The sequence below is a fragment of the Dunckerocampus dactyliophorus genome, chromosome 11 (genome assembly GCF_027744805.1).
Source record: "Dunckerocampus dactyliophorus isolate RoL2022-P2 chromosome 11, RoL_Ddac_1.1, whole genome shotgun sequence".
Lineage (NCBI taxonomy): Eukaryota > Metazoa > Chordata > Actinopteri > Syngnathiformes > Syngnathidae > Dunckerocampus > Dunckerocampus dactyliophorus.
Genome location: NC_072829.1, coordinates 4,542,033 through 4,561,775, shown reverse-complemented (window position 1 = coordinate 4,561,775; position 19,743 = coordinate 4,542,033). Strand labels below are relative to the sequence as shown.

The 19,743-nt window shown below is 39.7% G+C and overlaps 1 protein-coding gene across 4 annotated transcripts in view; it reads right to left on the bottom strand.

The window, feature by feature from the left end:
• fstl5 (follistatin-like 5) overlaps positions 1-19,743 on the bottom strand; it is a 162,787-nt gene that overhangs the window by 74,184 nt on the left and 68,860 nt on the right. For all 4 annotated transcript variants that reach the window (XM_054793025.1, XM_054793022.1, XM_054793023.1 and 1 more), the window contains exon 5: positions 6,263-6,459. In XM_054793025.1, the coding sequence (XP_054649000.1) occupies positions 6,263-6,459 (197 nt within the window). The remainder of the gene's footprint in view (positions 1-6,262; positions 6,460-19,743) is intronic.

The window sequence follows — 19,743 nt, the reverse complement described above, 5'->3', positions numbered from 1 at the left end:
CCAAATATGGTGGGAAAATATAAGAAAACGTTAGCATAAACACAGTAGACTAACATTCCAATATAAAATAAGGTAATAAATAAGATTACTGTAAATGAATAAAACTGAAAACCAAAAACAATCAACTAGTTTAAGGGTGACTTCGATGAGGAAGGGAGGTTGAAGGGAGAGCCTGTCTCTCACACAAACTCACGTACGCACTGTATAAGTCAGCCAATGAGATGAGAGCGTAGGCGGTGCCCCGATAATCAGCCAATGAGAGTTAGCCATGGAAAATGTTTCCCTCTCTCTGTCGCACGAGCTATTCAAACCGAATTTCTGAACTTGCACCGACTTGACGCTTTACGTTATATGGAATTTCTTACGTAATACGATGAAAAAAATGTACATAAATTCTTTACGTTCAGTGGAATTTACATAAAAGGAGGTTTACGTTATGTGAGGTACTACTGTATAATAAAACCAGATTAATATTATTATATATTATTAATACATTTTAATAATGACACAAATTGAAAACTAATGAATAACAATACTAGCACTTTATATTTTTCACATTTCAGCATTAAAACTATAATTTGGGTTAAAGAGCTTCTGCATCCCGGAGCCCTAATTATTACAGAAAAATGACAAAAAGATGCATTGTCTTAATAAAATACAATATTATAAACATAACATATAACCAATAACATATTTGATTTCTAATGCTATTTAATACAATAATAATATAATAACATTTAATTCATAATATAATAATATTAATACGATTAAATAATACATTTTATATTTTCAGTTTTTTGTAAAATGACACACAATTTTAAACAAATGAATAACAATATTCGTACTGTATATTTGTCATATTTCATCACTAACAATACAATTTGGGTCAAATTGCTGCTGCATCCTGGTGTATTAATTATTCATAAACAATAATATTTATTTATTTTTGTAATATATTCCATTAGAAACATAATGTATAAGTAATAGTATTTAATACAAAAATAATATAATACTTTAATATATAATAGAATAATATTCATCTTATCAAATAATATTATAATAATATATTTTCCAGGGTGTTTTTGTAAAATTGTACATTTTTTAAACTAATGAATGGCAATATTTGTACTTTGTTTCAGGACTAAAAATAGGCTTATAGAGCTTCTACATCCTGGCATATTCATTTTTACAGAAACAAAATCAAGCAAAGTTTAAGCCGTGGCACAAACCTCACAGTAGGTGCTGATCGAATACATTTGGTCATCGCTGTGTATATTAGATATGATTTTTTTTTTAAGTCGATACACAACGGAAAATGCCAGCTCAGGCGACCGGCAGCAAGGCAAATGAAATAAAAATAAGCAATCTGTGATTTGAACTGTAGTCTAGTGAGTATGCTGTGAGTGTGCATTGCGACTGGCATATCTCTCCAGCAAATAACCCAGAAAGTGTAATTGTATGTGAAGACACTGAGGTTGGATCACACACCGCCTCAACAGATGTGCAAAGAGCTTGTTAGCCCAAGTCTGCTTCCTTTGTGCAGAGAGAAAGGCAAACTCTTTTTCTTCCTCCCAGAGACTTTCAGTAATTGCCGTCTGAAAAAGAAGCCGTGAAGACTATCACCCCTAAAGACGCTCATTAGGTGATTTATCACACCCATGAAGACACTGCAGCAACTTTTCGGTTTTGTCACTTTCTAGGGAGTGAAACTCTCGTCAACTTTTCAGGCTGATGTCATCTCATCTGATTTACAATCAGATTTATTTTTAAATGTATTTTTGGTTCCATTTGAAGTTATCTTTTTCAGTGTGAAGAGTCCCACAACAGTGTGCTGAAATTTAGACAGTTTAAAAGCGCTTTAAGTACGCGGCCTTTTGTGTGCGTCAGCAGCTTTAATGCTAATGAGCTGTGTTTGTCTGGGATAGAGTGTGTGTCTCCATGAAGTGCTATTGTGTCCTTTATCCACTTTTTACACATACACTATGACTCTGTCCAATGTAATAGATGTCATATATCCCATACAACAATGTATACAGAGTGGGACAGGAGGACACAAGCGTTAGCAACGCTAGCATAGCTATGTGAGCTAAAGTGCGAACATTGCGCTCACATTTTAATAGCAACATCATGCTCGGTTAGCATATTCACTGAAGAAAAACAATCTTCCAGCTCCCACGTCTGTAGCTGACTAATGGATATTTGGCAGAGCGTCACGCTTTACTTTAAGATGTGTAGCGAAGCCTGCTTTTTCCATTGGAAGGGCTCATCTAGCAAAGGGTGGTTTTGTAGCAGGTTCCTAAAACCAGCACAGAATAAAGAGGATCTTAGACAACCATTTTTGCAATAGGTCCAAAAAAACACTCCTGGACATAAATAAAGGATCTTTGCCAGAGATTCTTAAAAACAGCAGAACATTCCATTATAAATGTCGTACAATGTAACAATGTAAGCTACAATGTAACATTAAGGAATGGGACAGGAGGACACAAATGCTAGCAATGCTAGCATAGCTATGTGAGCTAAAGTGCTAACATTACGTACACTCACATTTTAAAGGCAATGTCATGCTGGATTAGCCTATTCGCAGAAGTAAAACAAAAGGATTCAACTTACAGCCACCATGTTTGTAGCTGACTGACGGATAGCAGGTCGCTCTAGTATTTATTTTAAGATCTGTAGCGAAACCAGATTTTTTTTGCTACAAACTGATGGGCGTACACACAGAGTGGGATCATCTAACTAAGGGTCCAGGAAAGCACTCCTAGCCTGTAGAGGATCTTTGACGAGCATTTTTGCAGCACGTCCATGAAAACAGCAGCACGATCCTATCATATAGAGGACCTTTGACTAGCATTTTTGCAGGAAATTCCTAAACACAGCAAACTTAAAACAACGTAACATTAACTCATCCAATCCCAGCCATTTTTCAAAAGACAACCCCTTCAGTACTGGCCAGTTTAGACGATTTTTACTTGATCTTTCAAGGCACACAGAACATTGCGTTCTATGGCTATATACTGTAAACATGGAACCTACGAAAAGAAAGATTAGACTCCTGTCTTTCATCAGAAAAAAAAGATTGTTTCTACCTTTATCCGTTCTTTAGTAATCAGCAGTAGAACATAGGTAAGTTTCAGGAAAATATCAGTTCCTGACTAAAAAAGGGAGAAAACCAGCTTTTTGTGAAAAAGCACAACTTTCCCTTTGACACAACTTTTTTGCTTTTGTAACAGCTCAAATATCTAAACAACTACAACAACATAAACAACACCAAAAGAGGTTGTTTTACATCAAAATAATTGATATACAAATATAACACCATGAACTATTTACAATTTTCACATTTGGAACGCATGTGCACGCGTGTGCACATGCGTGTGCATGCATTAAAATTCCCCTACAATGCGTAACCTTCTGCGCGCTCTCTCGCTTCCTCCTTCCTGTCATGTGTGGTTTGTCCGTCAACACGATCCCTGCCGAGCTCTTGTCAAATGCACTTCTGCCACCTTGTGGACGTTCTTATGGCTTCAAAGTGCTCTGACGTGTTAATGCATTAGTGGAGAGTTGCATCATCACCTCTTTTTGCCTCTCGCGCAAAAAAATGTAGAAGACACAGAAATACGTTGTTGGGATCGGGCATTATAAAAACAATACGTCTTTGGTATTGAATGAGTTAAGCAACACTAGCATAGCTATGTGAGCTGAAGTGCGAACAATTTTAACAACAACAGCATGCTAGGTTAGCCTATTCGCTGAGAAAAACACTAAAATGATAAAACTCACAGCTCCCATATCTGGAGCTGACTGACTGGATAGTTGGCGGAGCTCCAGGCTGCATTTTAAGATGTGTAGCGAAGCCTGAAGTGGTGTGCGTAAATACGTGGCGTGCTCATCTAGCCAGGGGTGGTGAGAGGCGATATGAAGTCCATGAAGAAGGAGGTTTTGCCTTCATAATGTCATGAAAAGACAACTTCACTAGTGTGAGTGCCTCTTCTCTTAAAAGCCAACCAAACAAGTGATGAAGATGATGGATTTTACTCACGTTTGGTGCTCATCAACAGGCTCTAGGGACACAAATTACTGCTAGTACATGATGAAAAAGTCACTTTTGCATAATCGGGGACCTTTAACAGATGCTCTTATTGCTAATAAGTGATGTCCTAGCAGTGACAAGACACATTAATCGCTTTTAATCTTCTTTTTGTAGCAAAGAGAGATGAAAATGCAGCAAGCAGGCTCGTAAAGGGCACGTCCAAAGTCACATTCGGGAAAACACGTCTCCCCAAAAAAACACAGTACATCATCTTTTATTGACTTAGCGTTTGGCTCAGCAGGCGCTGGTTCCTGTCAGGCCGACACAAGCGGTTTGTAAAATGTAAAAACATGTAAAAATATGTAAATATTATGAAAAGATGCCGTTTTCTTGCACAGTTATTTGGGCACTTTGAAGCGAAGCTGCGGTGGATGAAAATGGATTTAAAGAAAGAAGGAAGAGGGCGCTGACAAAGCTAAACAAACCCAGACCTCATGAGAAACGTCATATTCTGCTCACCTACAAGGAGATGTGCGAATTCCATGGTTGCTCCTTTCACCAGCGTTAAAAGGCTGCCACCCCCGATGAGCACCGAGCTCTTTTGACCCCCACCTATTGCTTTTCCAAAGATGTATCAGCAGCGACCACAGGGAAGGCTAAAGAGGCCTGAGATGCACTTTTGTGGCCAACACCACACGCTGCTCAGCTCACAGAAAACAAAACATGAATAATATATATGAATATAATATAGTTACATATTAGCAATAAGAGCAACAGTTATTTTTAGTCATAAAAACAAAAAAACCCTAGTCAAAAATCCTCTATCTGACAGGCCCACTCTGCTCTGCTGTTTTTAGGCACTTACTGCAAAAATGCTAGTCAAAGATTGTCTACATGACAGGAGTGCTCTGCTGCTTTTAAGAACCTACTTCAAAAACACTTGGGTCAAAGATCTGCTATATGACAGGAGTGTTCTGCTGTTTTTAAGAACCTACCCCAAAAACGCTATCGTCAAAGATCTTTTATCTGATAGGAAGTCTCTGCTGGTTTTAAGGATCTATTGCAAAAAACAGGAGTCAAAGATCTTGTATATGACAGGACCACTCCGCTGTTTTTAAGGATCTAATGCAAAAATGCTCGTCCAAGATCCTCTATATGACAAGAGTGCAACTGCAAAAAAAAAAGTCAAAGATCCGCTCTGCTGTTTTTAAGGACCTACTGCAGAAATGCTAGTCAAAGATCCTCCCAGAAGCACAGAAGCACTTTATCTGACAAGATGGTTCTGCTGGTTTTAAGGATCTACTGCAAAAAACAGGAGGCAGGATCACTCCGCTCTACTGTTTTTAAGAATCTACTACAAAAACCCTAGTCAGAGATCTTCTATATGACGGGACCACTCTGCTCTGCTTTTTTTAGGAAGTAACTACAAAAATGCTACTCAAAGATCCTCTAAAGACAAGAGTTGGGCTGCAAAAAAACCTCTATACTGTATATGACAGGACCACTCTGCTGTTTTTAAGGATCTAATGCAAAAATGCTAGTCCAAGAGCATCTCTATGACAAGAGTGCTACTGCAAAAAACAATAGTCAAAGATCCTCTATATATCAGACCACTCTACTGTTTTTAAGGACCTACTGCAAAAACACTAGCCGACACCACACTACTCAAAGATCCTCTTGATGACAGGACTCCTCTGCTGTTTTTAAGGACCTATAGCAAAAATGATTGCCAAAGATCTTCAAAAATGCTAGTCAAAGATCCTCTATTAGAAAGATGTGTTCTGCTGTTCTGAGGAGCCACTGCTAAAACTACACATGGCCAACAGTCAATTTTAGTCATAAAAACAAACACACACACATTAGTCAAAGATCCTTTACATGGCAGGAGCACTCTGCTGTTTTTAAGGACCTGTTGCAAAAAAAAAAAGAAAAAAAAAAAAAACACTAGTGAAAAATCCTTGATCCGACCAGACCACTCTGCTTTACTGTTTTTAAGGACCTACTACAAAAATGCTAGTCAAAGACACTCAAGACATATAAACACTAGTGAAAGATCCTCAAAGGACCTAAAAAAATACTATTCAAAGATCTTCTATTTGTCAGGACCGCCTCCGCTCTGCTGCTTTTAATGACTGACTGCAAAACCACGAATCCATTGGACAGGATAACTTACGTACATTCCGCATAAAAACTAAATGGACTGAGGCGTGACGGCATTATCTGCTTTACCTGTGAAATTTCTCCTGTTGAGATTTGCCCATTGCTGTCGGCATCGAAGCCTTTGAACATCTTATCGACCAGTTGCTTCCTGGCGGCCATGTTGTCCCTGTGGACCCCGTGAACCTTGGAACCCGCGTGTCTTTTGTCGTAGAGGTCCAGCATCTTGGCTTTGAGCCTTCGGTAGTCGCTCAGCCTGCAGTTGTCATCTGCAAAGAGAAGAACAAGAAACAAAAAAAAGGCTGTGATTTAGACGTTAAAGTCAAGCGTCTTATGAAAGAAGCTCATGATTGAAAGCATGATTTATAAAACTGCATGCAACGCTTGCAAAAGCTCGTGGAGAATTGCATCATGGGAAAGAAGTTGGGAAAACCCCAAATTGGTGCCAGTCTTTGAAAGTCTCCTCGGCACAGACTCGGAATCCTACCCCCGCTGAGGCGGCTTTAATAGGACGTAGTCGACCAGCACATCACACAGGTGTCATGTGTTTGCACTTTACAAGACACCTTCTCAAACTCTACATCACCTACATCAACCGCGTGTCACCATGGAGCCCAGCATCAGGCGGAGGTCAGGAGTCAAAGTGCTGCTATTGTTGGACGCGGAGGTGACGTCTCCTCTGACAATGTTACTAACAGTTGCTATCACGACGCTTCATCAATATGCTGTTCACATCTCAGGGAGATCCACCAGAGAGGCAATGACTGAGGGGACTGTATGCAGCTACAGCGTATTTGTTGACAGAAGAATCCCATCTACGGCGCACCACTTTTAGACACCCAGACGTCAGTTGCTAGGCTGAGTTAGCAGCCAAAATGTAAATCCATCCCTTCAAATCTACAGTAAAGGTCCCATATTTAGCAAAAGTGCCGTTTTATGATGTCTTGACAATAACAGCAAACAACTTTGAAATAAAAAAACACAAAAAAAATAAATAGCAGGCTTCGCTGCACATGTAAAAATAAAAATCACCCTGATTTTATCGATCAGATCTGGCAGCTGTAAGTTTGATTACAGCGTTCCCTCGCTACATCGCGTCTCACCTTTCGTGGATTTGCTTTTTCGCAGATTTTTTCTAATTACTACTGCTACCGGTAGAGGTTGTTGTATACTCATGTGAGGGTTAAAGACTTGTCCAGACGCGTCCACTTCATCTCAGTATATATACAACCACAAGAGTCCTGACTGGCTAAGGGAGAACCCGCCCATTGTGTCCTGCGTTCTGATTGGCAATCAATCTCCTTCATGCAGGTCAGCCTGTTTCCTGTTGTGTGATCGCTAGCTGCTAGAGATCATACATGCTGAATGAAGGCAGAAATTACGCGGCTGTGGGGCGCCTGGAATACTGTAAATGAATCTTCGGTTCATGGAGGTCGAGGAGGAGGAATATGTTTTAACAAGGATACAAAAACGCTACAGCCTAATGGCGCCAGAACAAGCCATGATCAGAGGAGTGAGTCATTTAATTTATTGTGTCCAATCTCGTAAGTTTCTCATTAAAATTCAAACTAAATTTCAACTTTGAGAGAGTTTAACCAAGAGAGAAATGTGATAAAATGTTAATGCCTGTCTGAGAAAAGTGTATAAAGTGTATGGTGAGGGGTTTTACAGCCTTAAACATATTTCATAATTGTACAAAAATATAGTTGGCTATTTCGCTTGATAACACTTATTGCAGGCTATTTTGGAAACCTATCCCCTGCGATAAACATTTTTTCTCCAGCAAAGAGGCCAACACAGTGCTTCTCAAATAGTGGGGCGCGCCCCCATGGGGGAGGCAAGCTATCAGGGGGTGGGGGCGGCAAATGACAGGGGGGACTTTTGGCATCAGTGTTTTTCCATTTTTGAGTCTTTACTTCTCTTTGATATTCAACATACACAAAATGCATTTAATCGTAGGTCGATGCTAATTTACATGGGAAATCCCATAATACACCCACTAGTGATTAGCATTAACGCCTCCACACAAAAAAGTCTGTCCCCTAGTGGGAGTATGACAACAAATAATTGAGATGGTCTAACCTAGCATGATGTTGCTGTTAAATAAATGTGAGTGTATTGTTAGCACTTTAGCATCACACAGCTATGCTAGTGTTGTTATCAATTGTGTTACCTTCTGTCCCACTCCTTAATGTTATGCTGTTGTATGTGATATATGGCATCCATAATATAATTTTCTGCTGTTATTTTCCTGTAAAACATTAGTCAAAGATCTTCTATAAGACAGGAGCGCCCTACTGTTTTTATGGCCTGACTGCAAAAACGCTAGTCAAAAGTGCTGTGCTGGTTTTAAGACGCTACTACTAGCTAGATGAGCCCACCTCGTGTATACGCACACCGTTATGTAACAAAAAAACAACAAAAACAATAACAAGGCTTTGCTTAACATCTTAAAATAAATCTTCCAACTAATCATCAGTCAGACACACAAGTGAGCTGTGAGTCTGATCATTTTGTTCTTCTTCAGCAAATCGGCTAACCTAGCATGATGTTGATGCTAAAATGTCTAATGTTAGCACTTTAGCTCACGTACTGTAGCTGTTGTCATATTTGTGATATATGGCACCTATTACATTGGGCAGAGTTACAGTGTGTATGTAAAAAAAAAAAAGGAAAAAGTACACAATAGTGCTTCATAGAGAGCGAAAGCACAACTCATTAGCATTAAAGCTAATGGGGTGTTCCCAGTAGAATTTACCAAAAGCACTTTTAAACTGTCTAAATTCCAAAATCAGGGCTAGATTTAAGTTAACACACTTCCAATCCATGTAAAATTGGTGAAAAATACTACATACTGTACTATGGAATGACATGACATGGCATAAAAAAACGACTGAATGACATGACAAGATAAATGGTCACATGATCGCCGCTGATCATCTACTGTTATTGCTTTCATGTGATTTTTCCCTGCTGCTAATCAGAAAGGCAGCGGTCACATGACAGATACCCACCAAGGCTGATTTGGTGGGAAAAGAGAGAAGGTTTGATTGGACTGTGGTCGCGGGAGCGGCACGCTCGGCACATCTCGCCACGGTTTTGACAAGCATCACTGCCAGACAAGCTGGCTGCGCGCTCGCAAATGGCACAATGAATAAAAGATAAATGGCTGCCAGCAGACCCGCGGGACGTGAAGGTCAAAGCGCGGCGCACACACGAACGCGCACACACACACACACACGTTGTGAAGTACAGTAGCTACAACCACATGGCTTTCTGAACCTGCCGATGCACATGTCGTTTCCTATCAGGAAATGTGACTGATGTATGTTATGTGTTTCCATGTTTCTTATTGATCATGCCAATAGCTGGCATCTACACGACGGGAGTGACACAGTATAGACAGTCATTTAAAACAGTAGGTCAGGAGGAAGTTGGTTACGTCATGTAGAGGATCTTTGACTCGTTTTTTTGCAGCATGTGCTTAAAAACAGCAGAGCTCTCCAGTCACATAGAGGACTTTTCACGAGCATTTTTGCAGTTGCTCCTAATAAACAGCAGAGCGCTCCTGTTAAATACGAGGTCTTTGATGAGATAGGCAGACACTTCACAATTATATGATAAGCGTTTAGAGCAGTGGTCCCCAACCCACGGGCCGCAGCCCGGTACCGGGCCGTGGGTCATTTGGTACCGGGTGGCCGGATTCTCTCTGTTACATCCGTCTCACTTGACGCATGTCCATCGTGCGTGTGCTAACTTTATCTCATGCCGCACAGATAGACTACTACTGTATTTTTACCATTTTTCTTTCGACTCATATTTGGTCTCAAATGCTGATACTATGTGGGAATGCATAAAGGTAAGTTTTGATCACACGTCAAACAGCGATGTAATAATCTCTCTGAAAAACTTGTAGTGATGGACGGTGGGTCGGCATTCATTTTGTGTTATTATTGTGCTATTATTTTCCTGACAAATACACCACATGACGGCACTGTTACTAAACCCCAAACTTTGACGCCATAAATGGGACTGAGTTGAAATTGATCACGCAGCTCTTTAAAACACTAGTTGGAACTTTAAGCTGTTTTGCTGAATCAGCACCAAATTTAGAAGACTGACAAGCACGTATGTGTAAAATTTGTAAAAAATAACGTGAGTACATTCTAAAATACTTCAATTAAGTACAACCGAACTCAGTTTTGCTCCCGCTGCCGCATGCATGCTAGCTTAAGTTTTTTTTTTTTATTGTAGCGTCGCTGGGAGCACGTCCTGTTCCCAGCCTACTTTGCGGTAATGTTTTGGTGCAAATGCTCTTAAAGTTACATGTTTGACCAGGAAATAGCAAGCTCAAAAGAAGACGGCTTTTTATGTGGAACAACTGACAGTTTGTGTGGATCTTGTGAATGATTGTGACTGAGCTAGGACTCAGTAATTAAAGTCTACACACGACGGCTTCATTGATTGAAAAACCAAACTTTTTCGTGCATGAAGCTTCTACTTGAGTTGGTAATTTGGCCGCTATATGCGGTCAGATATTGACCAAGGGAGACAAAATGGGTGGCCGCTGGCCGCGTTGGACAGGTGAGTGCTATACACAGGGTCTATAACATGTAAATTTGCTGCGGGGGATTTTTCAGTGGCTGCTATAGGCAGGTGGCTGTTCTATAAAGGTGGCCGCTAAGACAGGTTTGACTGTAGTTAATTTCTTCACGAGTGTATGAATTTTGTTTGTGTATGAAACTCTTCTACTTGTGACCCGCTGCACACAAAAGGGTGGAAATTGGTCAACGCATGCACCCCTACAGTGTTGCTTGTGTTAAGGTGGTGCTGTTATTAAACCCAAAAGTCTGATCGCGTAAATCGGATTGTCTTAAAATATCTTGGAGAGCTCAACAAACACCCACTGTAACTTTAGGGTGTTTGATCGAATCTCCACAAAAGTTGGTCCACACCTTTAGGGGACTGACAGGCACATGTGTTTACATTTTGAGCAAGATTGGTTATAAAGAATGATGCTCTCAAGCAAAACGTCTTTGCAGGGGCATGGGAAGATTCATATACAGTAGTTTAGTTCATTTTTTTCACGTGACTGTATGAATTTGTTTGTGTATCTAACTTTTCAACTCATGAACCGCTGCACACAAAAGGGTGAAAATTGGTCAAAACATGCATCCCGACAGTGTGGCCTGTGCTATTATTTTTCTGACAAATACACCACATGATGGCGCTGTTACTAAACCCCGAAGTTTGACCCCGTAAATCGGGATAGTTTAAAATGTCGTAGAGAGCTCAGTGAAACACCCACTGTAACTTAAGTGTGTTTAGTCGAATCTCCACAAAATTTGGTGCACACCTTTAGGGGACAGACAAGCATGTGTGTTTAAAATTTCAGCAAGATTGGTTAAAAACATGGCCGGCATCAAGCAAAACAATGAACAACAATGGATTGTCCATAAGTAGCTGACTATTTGTCTAATGATAGAACTTCTGTATGCTTGCATGTCTTACAAAGCACCACCCACAACCCACAGGGGGAGCCACAAACATTTTTGTTAACTTAGTTTTGTTAATTTTGGGTGTAGATGATGGAGCACAAGTGCTGTGAAGCCCAAAGTTCCCTCCAAAAGTCACTGGAATGAGAACGAGGCTGCTGAAGCCCGTTGTCAACTCGCATCCAAAGAAAAAGCGTTGGCTCAGCAGCCTGAGCTGCGCAGCCACCGCAGCATCCTGCCATCCATCACCGCAGCTCGTTGACAAGCAAGCTACCCCAAATACAGGTCACCGATTGCAATCTTTAAGTGTGACCGAAGGTGTTGCCGCCTTTGCAACACCTGGCCGAGCTGCAAACCAACATGCTGGGGCGTCACGGCTGCTGAGGGCTGAGATGGCGCATGACGGCTCCAGTGCCCCTACAAGGCCGGTATTGAGTTGTATCTCTTTAGTTTTTACTTCCACAAAGGCACAAGGAACATATTTCACCGTGCAGAGCTTTTAGAAAGCAGCTTAAAGCCAAGCTGCCACTGATGACAATAAACGACTTTTCCTTTAAGACGTCTGCATTGACTTTACATCGTGTTCCGAAGATGAGGCTAAATTGATCCATTCACAGCAGGGATGGAATAAAAGAGGATGTTGGAGGATTTCTTGTTGATGACACAGAGCTTTCCCTCGGACTCAATGCAAGACTTAAACAAAGACGAGGAACAAAACACCGCTGTGTGCTTTTGTAGCAGAGATAACAACAGAGCGGAGAACATTCCTCAGATAAACTGCTGCAGAGTGGATGCCACCGCTTGATTTACAAACTTAATCAGGTTTGTCCCCAGCACGCTGGAAAAGCAGAGGAGTTCAATTCTATGTGGCAGAAGCAAAGGCATGCAAAGCGGTTTAGCCACCATTTCATGCAGAGTTCAACCTAAATGAAACCAGTCTGAATTTGAGCCGGCGGGTCTTCAGATAACCTGGTGAGGCTGCAGCTCAGTGAGAAGCCAAAACTCCACAACTGTGTTTTTCCTTGGCTTTTTTAATGATAAGGTGTGACATTGGACATAGAACAGGAAATGGAACTGAAGGTGACACACGGAAGTGGTACACTCAACGAGGCCTAAACGACATCAGTAACATAACATAACATAGCATAGCAGGCTACCGAGCTAACTAGTTAGCCTCTCCAATTTACTGATACTAAACTTAAGAAAGCATTTCAAATGGAGTGGGGAAGACGGACAAAGAAGCCAAAAACTTACCACTTCCACATGGAATGAGAGAAGAACCTTTTTTTTCATTCGATCTCAACTATGTTATGTCATCTCAGCCATGGCATGTCAGCTGGGCTTTGCTGGCTCAGTAGCCAGTCTCCATGCAGTGTGAAAGGTAATGAAACTCCATGTCTGATGCCTAGTGACCACAAGACTACATACAGCTGTCTTTGAATATGTTTGACTTATAATAGGCCATAGTCAACCATGATTATTAATTAATCATTTTTTGAAGACCCGCGACATAACGAGGGATGACTGTCACGCCCGGGGTCTCTAATTAGTGCCGGGTAAAAAATAATTGGCATAAAGAGTTGTGGCTGTCAACACAGTGGGAGTCTTTCACTTGTCATACTATTCTTTACAATGAACTCAACCATGCTATTAATGCTGGCTGAGCAGCTGGCTACATACAGTACATCTATTACAACATTGGCTCTGTTGCTGCCATGTTGTACAATATACAGTACTTCTTCATAAACGTGGTCATAGAGAGCAATGCTTAACTTTTTCACGCACGCCAAATCATTATTAAAGTTGAAATTTACTTCACATTTTGGAAATAGAAGCCTCTCTCCAATTGAGCAATTGTCGGTGCTTTAGGTAAATAAACATCCGGCTATAACTGGATCATTTACAATAATTGCTTCTCTTTTTGCAGTCTCAAGATCTTCTATACGCTGCTCGGCAGCATGTAGTATGTTTTTGTATACACTGTCTGAAGGTATGAAAGTAGATCATTGTAGTAAACACAATGATTACCAACATGCCTCTTGAGACTTGCCTGTAGTCCTCTCTGAGGTCAGCAGCAGGTGAACACACACACACACACACACACACACACACACACACACACACACACACACCATCATCATCATCAGCACCAAAATCATTCATCCATCCAGCCAGTCGACCCCCGCTAGCTGGGGCCCATAAAGCGATGTAATCCTGTAGATCTACTGCGCCGCATGAGGCGTCTTCCTCAGCTCTTCATTGATCGGCCCCTAAAGCCGTCAGCTTGACAAAGAGGTGATTCTAAGAGGAAGTGTCACTATTTCTGTTTTTTTACTACCTTTTTTTAAAATTTTTTTTACTGCAGGTTGTTTGTGAGAGAGCAACCAAGAACTACTAAACAGATTACCAGGAACCCACAGTGCCTGAGAGTATCTTTTCATTCTTACACTGTAAAATGAAAATCAAAGCAAGATTAAGACGTACCAGGACCTTCAAACATTCTCAAAAATGTCATGGTCCCAAAAACTGTTCGCAAAACATAGGTGTTTTTCATAGGTGTAATATTATGAGACATTTTTGGACAGTTAGGTTGGGAAAAAGCAAAATATTACAAAATAAAAAAGTAAAAATATAAGAAGTCAGTAGTACAAGAAAAAAAGTTGAAATATTTGTAAAAATAAAAAAACAGCAAAAAGGAGAAACAGTTCATATAAGTGATATGCTTTGTTACCAACAACAGAAAACTGAGATGCAGGCTGTTTTGTTTTTTTTAATATACGAAATGTATTTGCATATCTACATGGGTTGGTTTAAAAAATGTAAAAGAGTCCCCCGCATCCTTTGATTTTCCAGTATGTTGTCTTCTGTGGAAAAGGTTTTGTAATCTTGCTTAGATTTCAGTTTCAGTGTAAAGCGTGATTCCATTTGCAGAAGTTGGCTATCTGTAATCCGAATGCCTGCTGCATGGAATGCCAATACGGTTCTTATTTTCTTCTCTGGTTGTGTGCTTGTGAGTGAGTCTCTTTGATCAAACTGGCGTCGACGACCACGTCCAGCTGCATGCAACCATCACGGTTTTGCCTGCTGTGTTTCCTAACGGCTCTCATAAAAGCTGCATGACGCGGCCGCTGTCTGTGTGATGTCACATGTTCGCACTCTTGCAAAAAGCCTGCATCGATCTCACCGATGATGGAAGCTGAGTGGACAAGCATGGATGGATGGATGGTTTGATGTAGAGTAGAAAGTAAAGTGTATCCAGGTCAGCAGGATCATAAAACATGGGCATCCATTTGTCTTGCCGGTGGATTGTCAGAAATCGAAATGTTTGCTGATGTATGGAGTCATCCGCGCTATTGGCAGCTAGAGACGCTTGTTTATCCTCTAAGTTGGCAGCGGGAGGAAGAAAGTTTATGGAAGTGTGACAGAGTCACAAAGTCGATTTATCAACAAGAAGCAAAGCAGGAGTTCAGACTTTAACGGTGTGGCCTGGAGAGTCAAAAGGTGCTTGGAAATTATGGAAATGGGGAACAATAAGAAACTTAAGCAGCATGAACGACACAGGTTCACAAAGGTGGCCACGTAATGTATCCAAAAACACATCCAAGCACTTCCATTTCAAACCATCCATCGTTTTTATCAACACAAACTATGATTGTCCATGAAGTTGGACTAAAGTCCTTAAGTTGTCCATGGATTTTAAAAGTCCCTATTACGGAGAGATATGTGTGTCTTTTTATCCTTTTTAATCAACATTTTAAAAATGATGCTTTTGTTTACTGTTCTCATGAAACTGTACATTTCGAGACTGACCAATAAAAAGGCTTCTGACATTGTTCAGAGGAGGCCCCGCCCACAAGAGTGAAGTTGAAACGCAACCAGAACCTTAAGAAACACAAACAAAATGTAAAGTTTTATGACAACTTTTTTGTTGTGAACAAAAGCAGCATTTTTTTAAAATCGTTTTGGTAAATGTACTTTTGTTTAGAAATATTTTTTTTTGGATTTATTTTACATTTCAGATACATTTTTTGGTGTGATTGGATAAAACGACTCAATTAAATTTCTCTCTATACCCCATGATGCAAAAGTCACTTTTTAATAGCGTATCACTGATCCACATTTTTTTCACTTTCCATCTGATACCGATGTCTGAATTTGGAAATCTGCCGATACCGATACTATTCCGATGCCAGAGCTCTGTTTGCATTGACATTACAGTAATCCCAGTTCATTTTCGCAAAGTAGGATTCCTTATTGATAAATGGAATATTTTGGTAGTTAGAGCATAGAAAACCTGTTTAAAACCGTCTAAATACAGTTTTTAACATTATTATGCCCTCTAGACATAAAATAACACCCCTATAGTCACCACTCGGAGATGCCCAACAGAGAGTGAAGCTGCGAAATTGAAAGCGCAAAGTGGCGAGGGACGACTATGATTATTATTGTAGCGTCTACAGACTATAAGAAGGAGGTGGTTGACTAACAATCACATTGTTCACCAAAACAGGTTACTGTCGGCCACAACCTCGCCAAAAGAATATCAGCAAATGTAGCTAGAAGAATATCAGCGAGCGCACACACAAGCTAATAACAATGTCATGACTGTTGATGTGATATGCGGTTGCAATAAACTCCTCTCCACAGGCAAGTATGATATTGTAGCGACCCGGAGGTTTCGTGTAGTGTTAAGAGTGTGTGATGTCCGACTTGTTTGTGGGGCAGTGAAGGTGTCAGGTGTAAGATTTTGGACAGCACACTTCCAATACACCTTTCACACCTATTAACACAGACAGACACACACCAACATTGTGTCAAAAGTCTTCCCAGAAGACAGTAAGCTATTATATGGGAAAAGAAGGGGAGAGAACCCGATAGGTTTTCTCCACGTTTAACTTCCTGTAGGTGACGTCGGAAACTTAAAAAATAAAAAGTATTAGTAATGTTTTCAAAGATGCCGGGGGGCCGCTAATGACACCAGATTGTGTTCTGCCATTGGAGCCGTCATTAACTGGACTGTAAGGAAAGAATGTTCAATTGCCTTTGCAGGGAAATATGGTCTCCATGGTGATTCTAACACATTCTGTGAAGCCATGGAAAGCACGGTGGAAAACACGTACAGTGGCGCGAAAAAGTGTTTGCCCCCTTCCTGATTTCTTTAGGGTTTTTTTTTTTTGCATGTTTGTCACACTTAAATGTTTCAAATCATCAAATACATTTAAATATTCGTCAATGACAACACAATTGAACACAAAATGCAGTTTTTAAACGAAACTTTTTATTATTTTTAAGGGAGAAAAAAAATCAAACACATATGGCCCTGTGTGAAAAAGTGATTCCCCCCTGTTAAAACACAACTGAAATTAACTGAGATCTATCAGCGTGGAAAATGTTATAAAACCATTTCTAAGGCTTTGGGGATCCAGCGAACCACAGTGAGGGCCATTATCCACAAATGGAGAAAACACAACAATGGTGAACCTTCCCAGCAATCCAAAATTACTCGAAGAGCGCAGCGACGACTCATCCAAGAGGTCACAAAAGACCCCACAACAACATCCAAAGAACTGCAGGCCTCACTTGCCTTCGTTCAGGTCAGTGTTCATGACTCCATCATAAGAAAGACACTGGGCAAAAAGGCCAGCATGGAAGAGTTACAAGACCAAAACCACTGCTGAACAAAAAGAACATTAAGTCTTTTCTCAGATTTGCCAGAAAACATCTTAATGATCCCCAAAACCTTTGGGAAAATACTCTGTAGTCTGACGAGACAAAAGTTGAACTTTTTGGAAGGTGTGTGTCCCGTTACATCTGGTGTAAAAGCAACACCGTATTTCAGAAAAAGAACATCATACCAACGGTAAAATATGGTGGCGGTAGTGTGATGGTCTGGGGCTGTTTTGCTGCTTCAGGACCTGGAAGACTTTCTGTGATAAATGGAACCATGAATTCTGCTGTCTACCAAAAAATCCTGAAGGAGAATGTCCGGCCATCGTTTGGTGACCTCAAGCTGAAACCAACTTGGGTTCTGCAGCAGGACAATGATCCAAAACACACCAGCAAGTCCACCTCTGAATGGCTGAAGAAAAACCAAATGAAGGCTTTGGAGTGGCCTAGTCCAAGTCCTGACCTGAATCCTATTGAGATGCTGTGGCATGACCTTAAAAAGGTGCTTCATGCTGGAAAACCCTCCAATGTGGCTGAATTACAACAATTCTGCAAAGATGAGTGGGCCAAAATTCCTCCACAGCGCTGCAAGAGACTCATTGCAACTTATCGCAAACGTTTGATTGCAGTTGTTGCTGCTAAGGGTGGCACAACCAGTTATTAGGTTTAGGGGGCAATCACTTTTTCACACAGGGCCATGGAGGTTTGGATTTTTTCTCCCTTAATGATAAAAAGTTTCATTTAAAACTGCATTTTGTGTTCAGTGGTGTTGTTATTGACTAATATTTAAATTTGTTTGATGGTCTGAAACATTTAAGTGTGAAACATGCAAAAAAAGACACGTTAAGTGTAATTTCTTTCTTTCACCTCATCAGTATCTGTGAACGCCTGAGTACCATTTCATGACAAGACAGAGCTTTTTGTTAAGTATCACAGTTATTAAGACTAGATCTTTACTTCTGTACAAGCTGTACCCTGACTGTTGTAAAATAAGTTTACTTTCTATAGTATGGCCCTCTGACAAGATATAAGAAAATACTTGCTGAAATGTGAGGGTTGTCCCCGCTTCTGTGGGATACTGCATCATGCAATATCATCAAATTGCTCCAGAAGGAGGATTATAAAGATGCTTTATTGAGAGCTTTAGAGGACATAAAAAGACAGTAAATCATACAAAAATGACTTTACAGCACATGCAGTAGGGCACAACGCATTTACCTCATTGCTTAAATGTTATTTTGATTCTCTGCAAGAGTGCCAAAGCATTCAGTCTGCAGCGTCAACATCTCATTCGGCTCTACAGGGAGGGTAGAAAACATCCATGCCGTTTAATCGGCTAATTTGTCATGTGATTGTTTGGGCCCAGCGCAAGGAATAATGCTCCATTCTAGGCCCATAATGAACATGCAGATCAATACGCAAAGGTCTGAAGCGCAGCGCGCTATAAATAAGCCTATTGATCACAAACACACACACACACTCGCACACACACGTGTGCCGATCAAGCTGCAGGAAAATAAGATTACAAGCTAAAGGAGAGAAAATGTTACCTGGCAATTGCGCTGCAAGTCTATTTCGTTTCTAATGTAATTTACAATAATACATATGTTTGATTTTTCAAAAAGATATCAATAGAAATTGTCATTAAGTACAAAATGCCATGAAATCATGTGAAAGGTCACGAAATATGTAAATGGGTCATTAAATGCTTATTTTAAATTTAATTACTTACAATTATAGAAAATAATTTAATAAATTATATAGCAAAATACATATTTAAATTAATAGAATTCAGAAAAACTAAATAATTTCCCATTTGATTTAATTTATCATTTAATTATGTATTTATTTGGCTTTACATGATATTAATTTTTGGACAAAAACCCTCTAGATGCCTGACGCCTACATGAATTATTCAATAAAATATTCAATAAAGCATCATGAAAATAAAAACAAATGCGACGTAATAATTTAAAAGGTCATGAAATACGTAAATGGGTCATTAAAATTATTTAATTTAATTATTTAATTGAAATTTTCAAAATATATTTTTTACGTTGTATTTAATTTAGTATTAAACTGTCTATTTATTTGGCTTTATATTTCATTCATTTTCGCACAAAAACCTTCCATATGCATGAAGTGTACATGAAAAATTCATGAAAACATGGCATGAAAATTTTAAAAAAGCAATGAAATCATTTAAAAAGTCATAAAATATATAAACGGGTCTTTAAATAAATCTTTTAAATTGAATCATTTAGGATTACATTTCACAGTTTAATGAAATATTTGGTAATAAAACAAACAATGACATTTGAAAAATATAAATAATTTAATATTTAATTTACTTTGATGAAATTCCTTTATTAAACATTTCTTCGGCTTTAT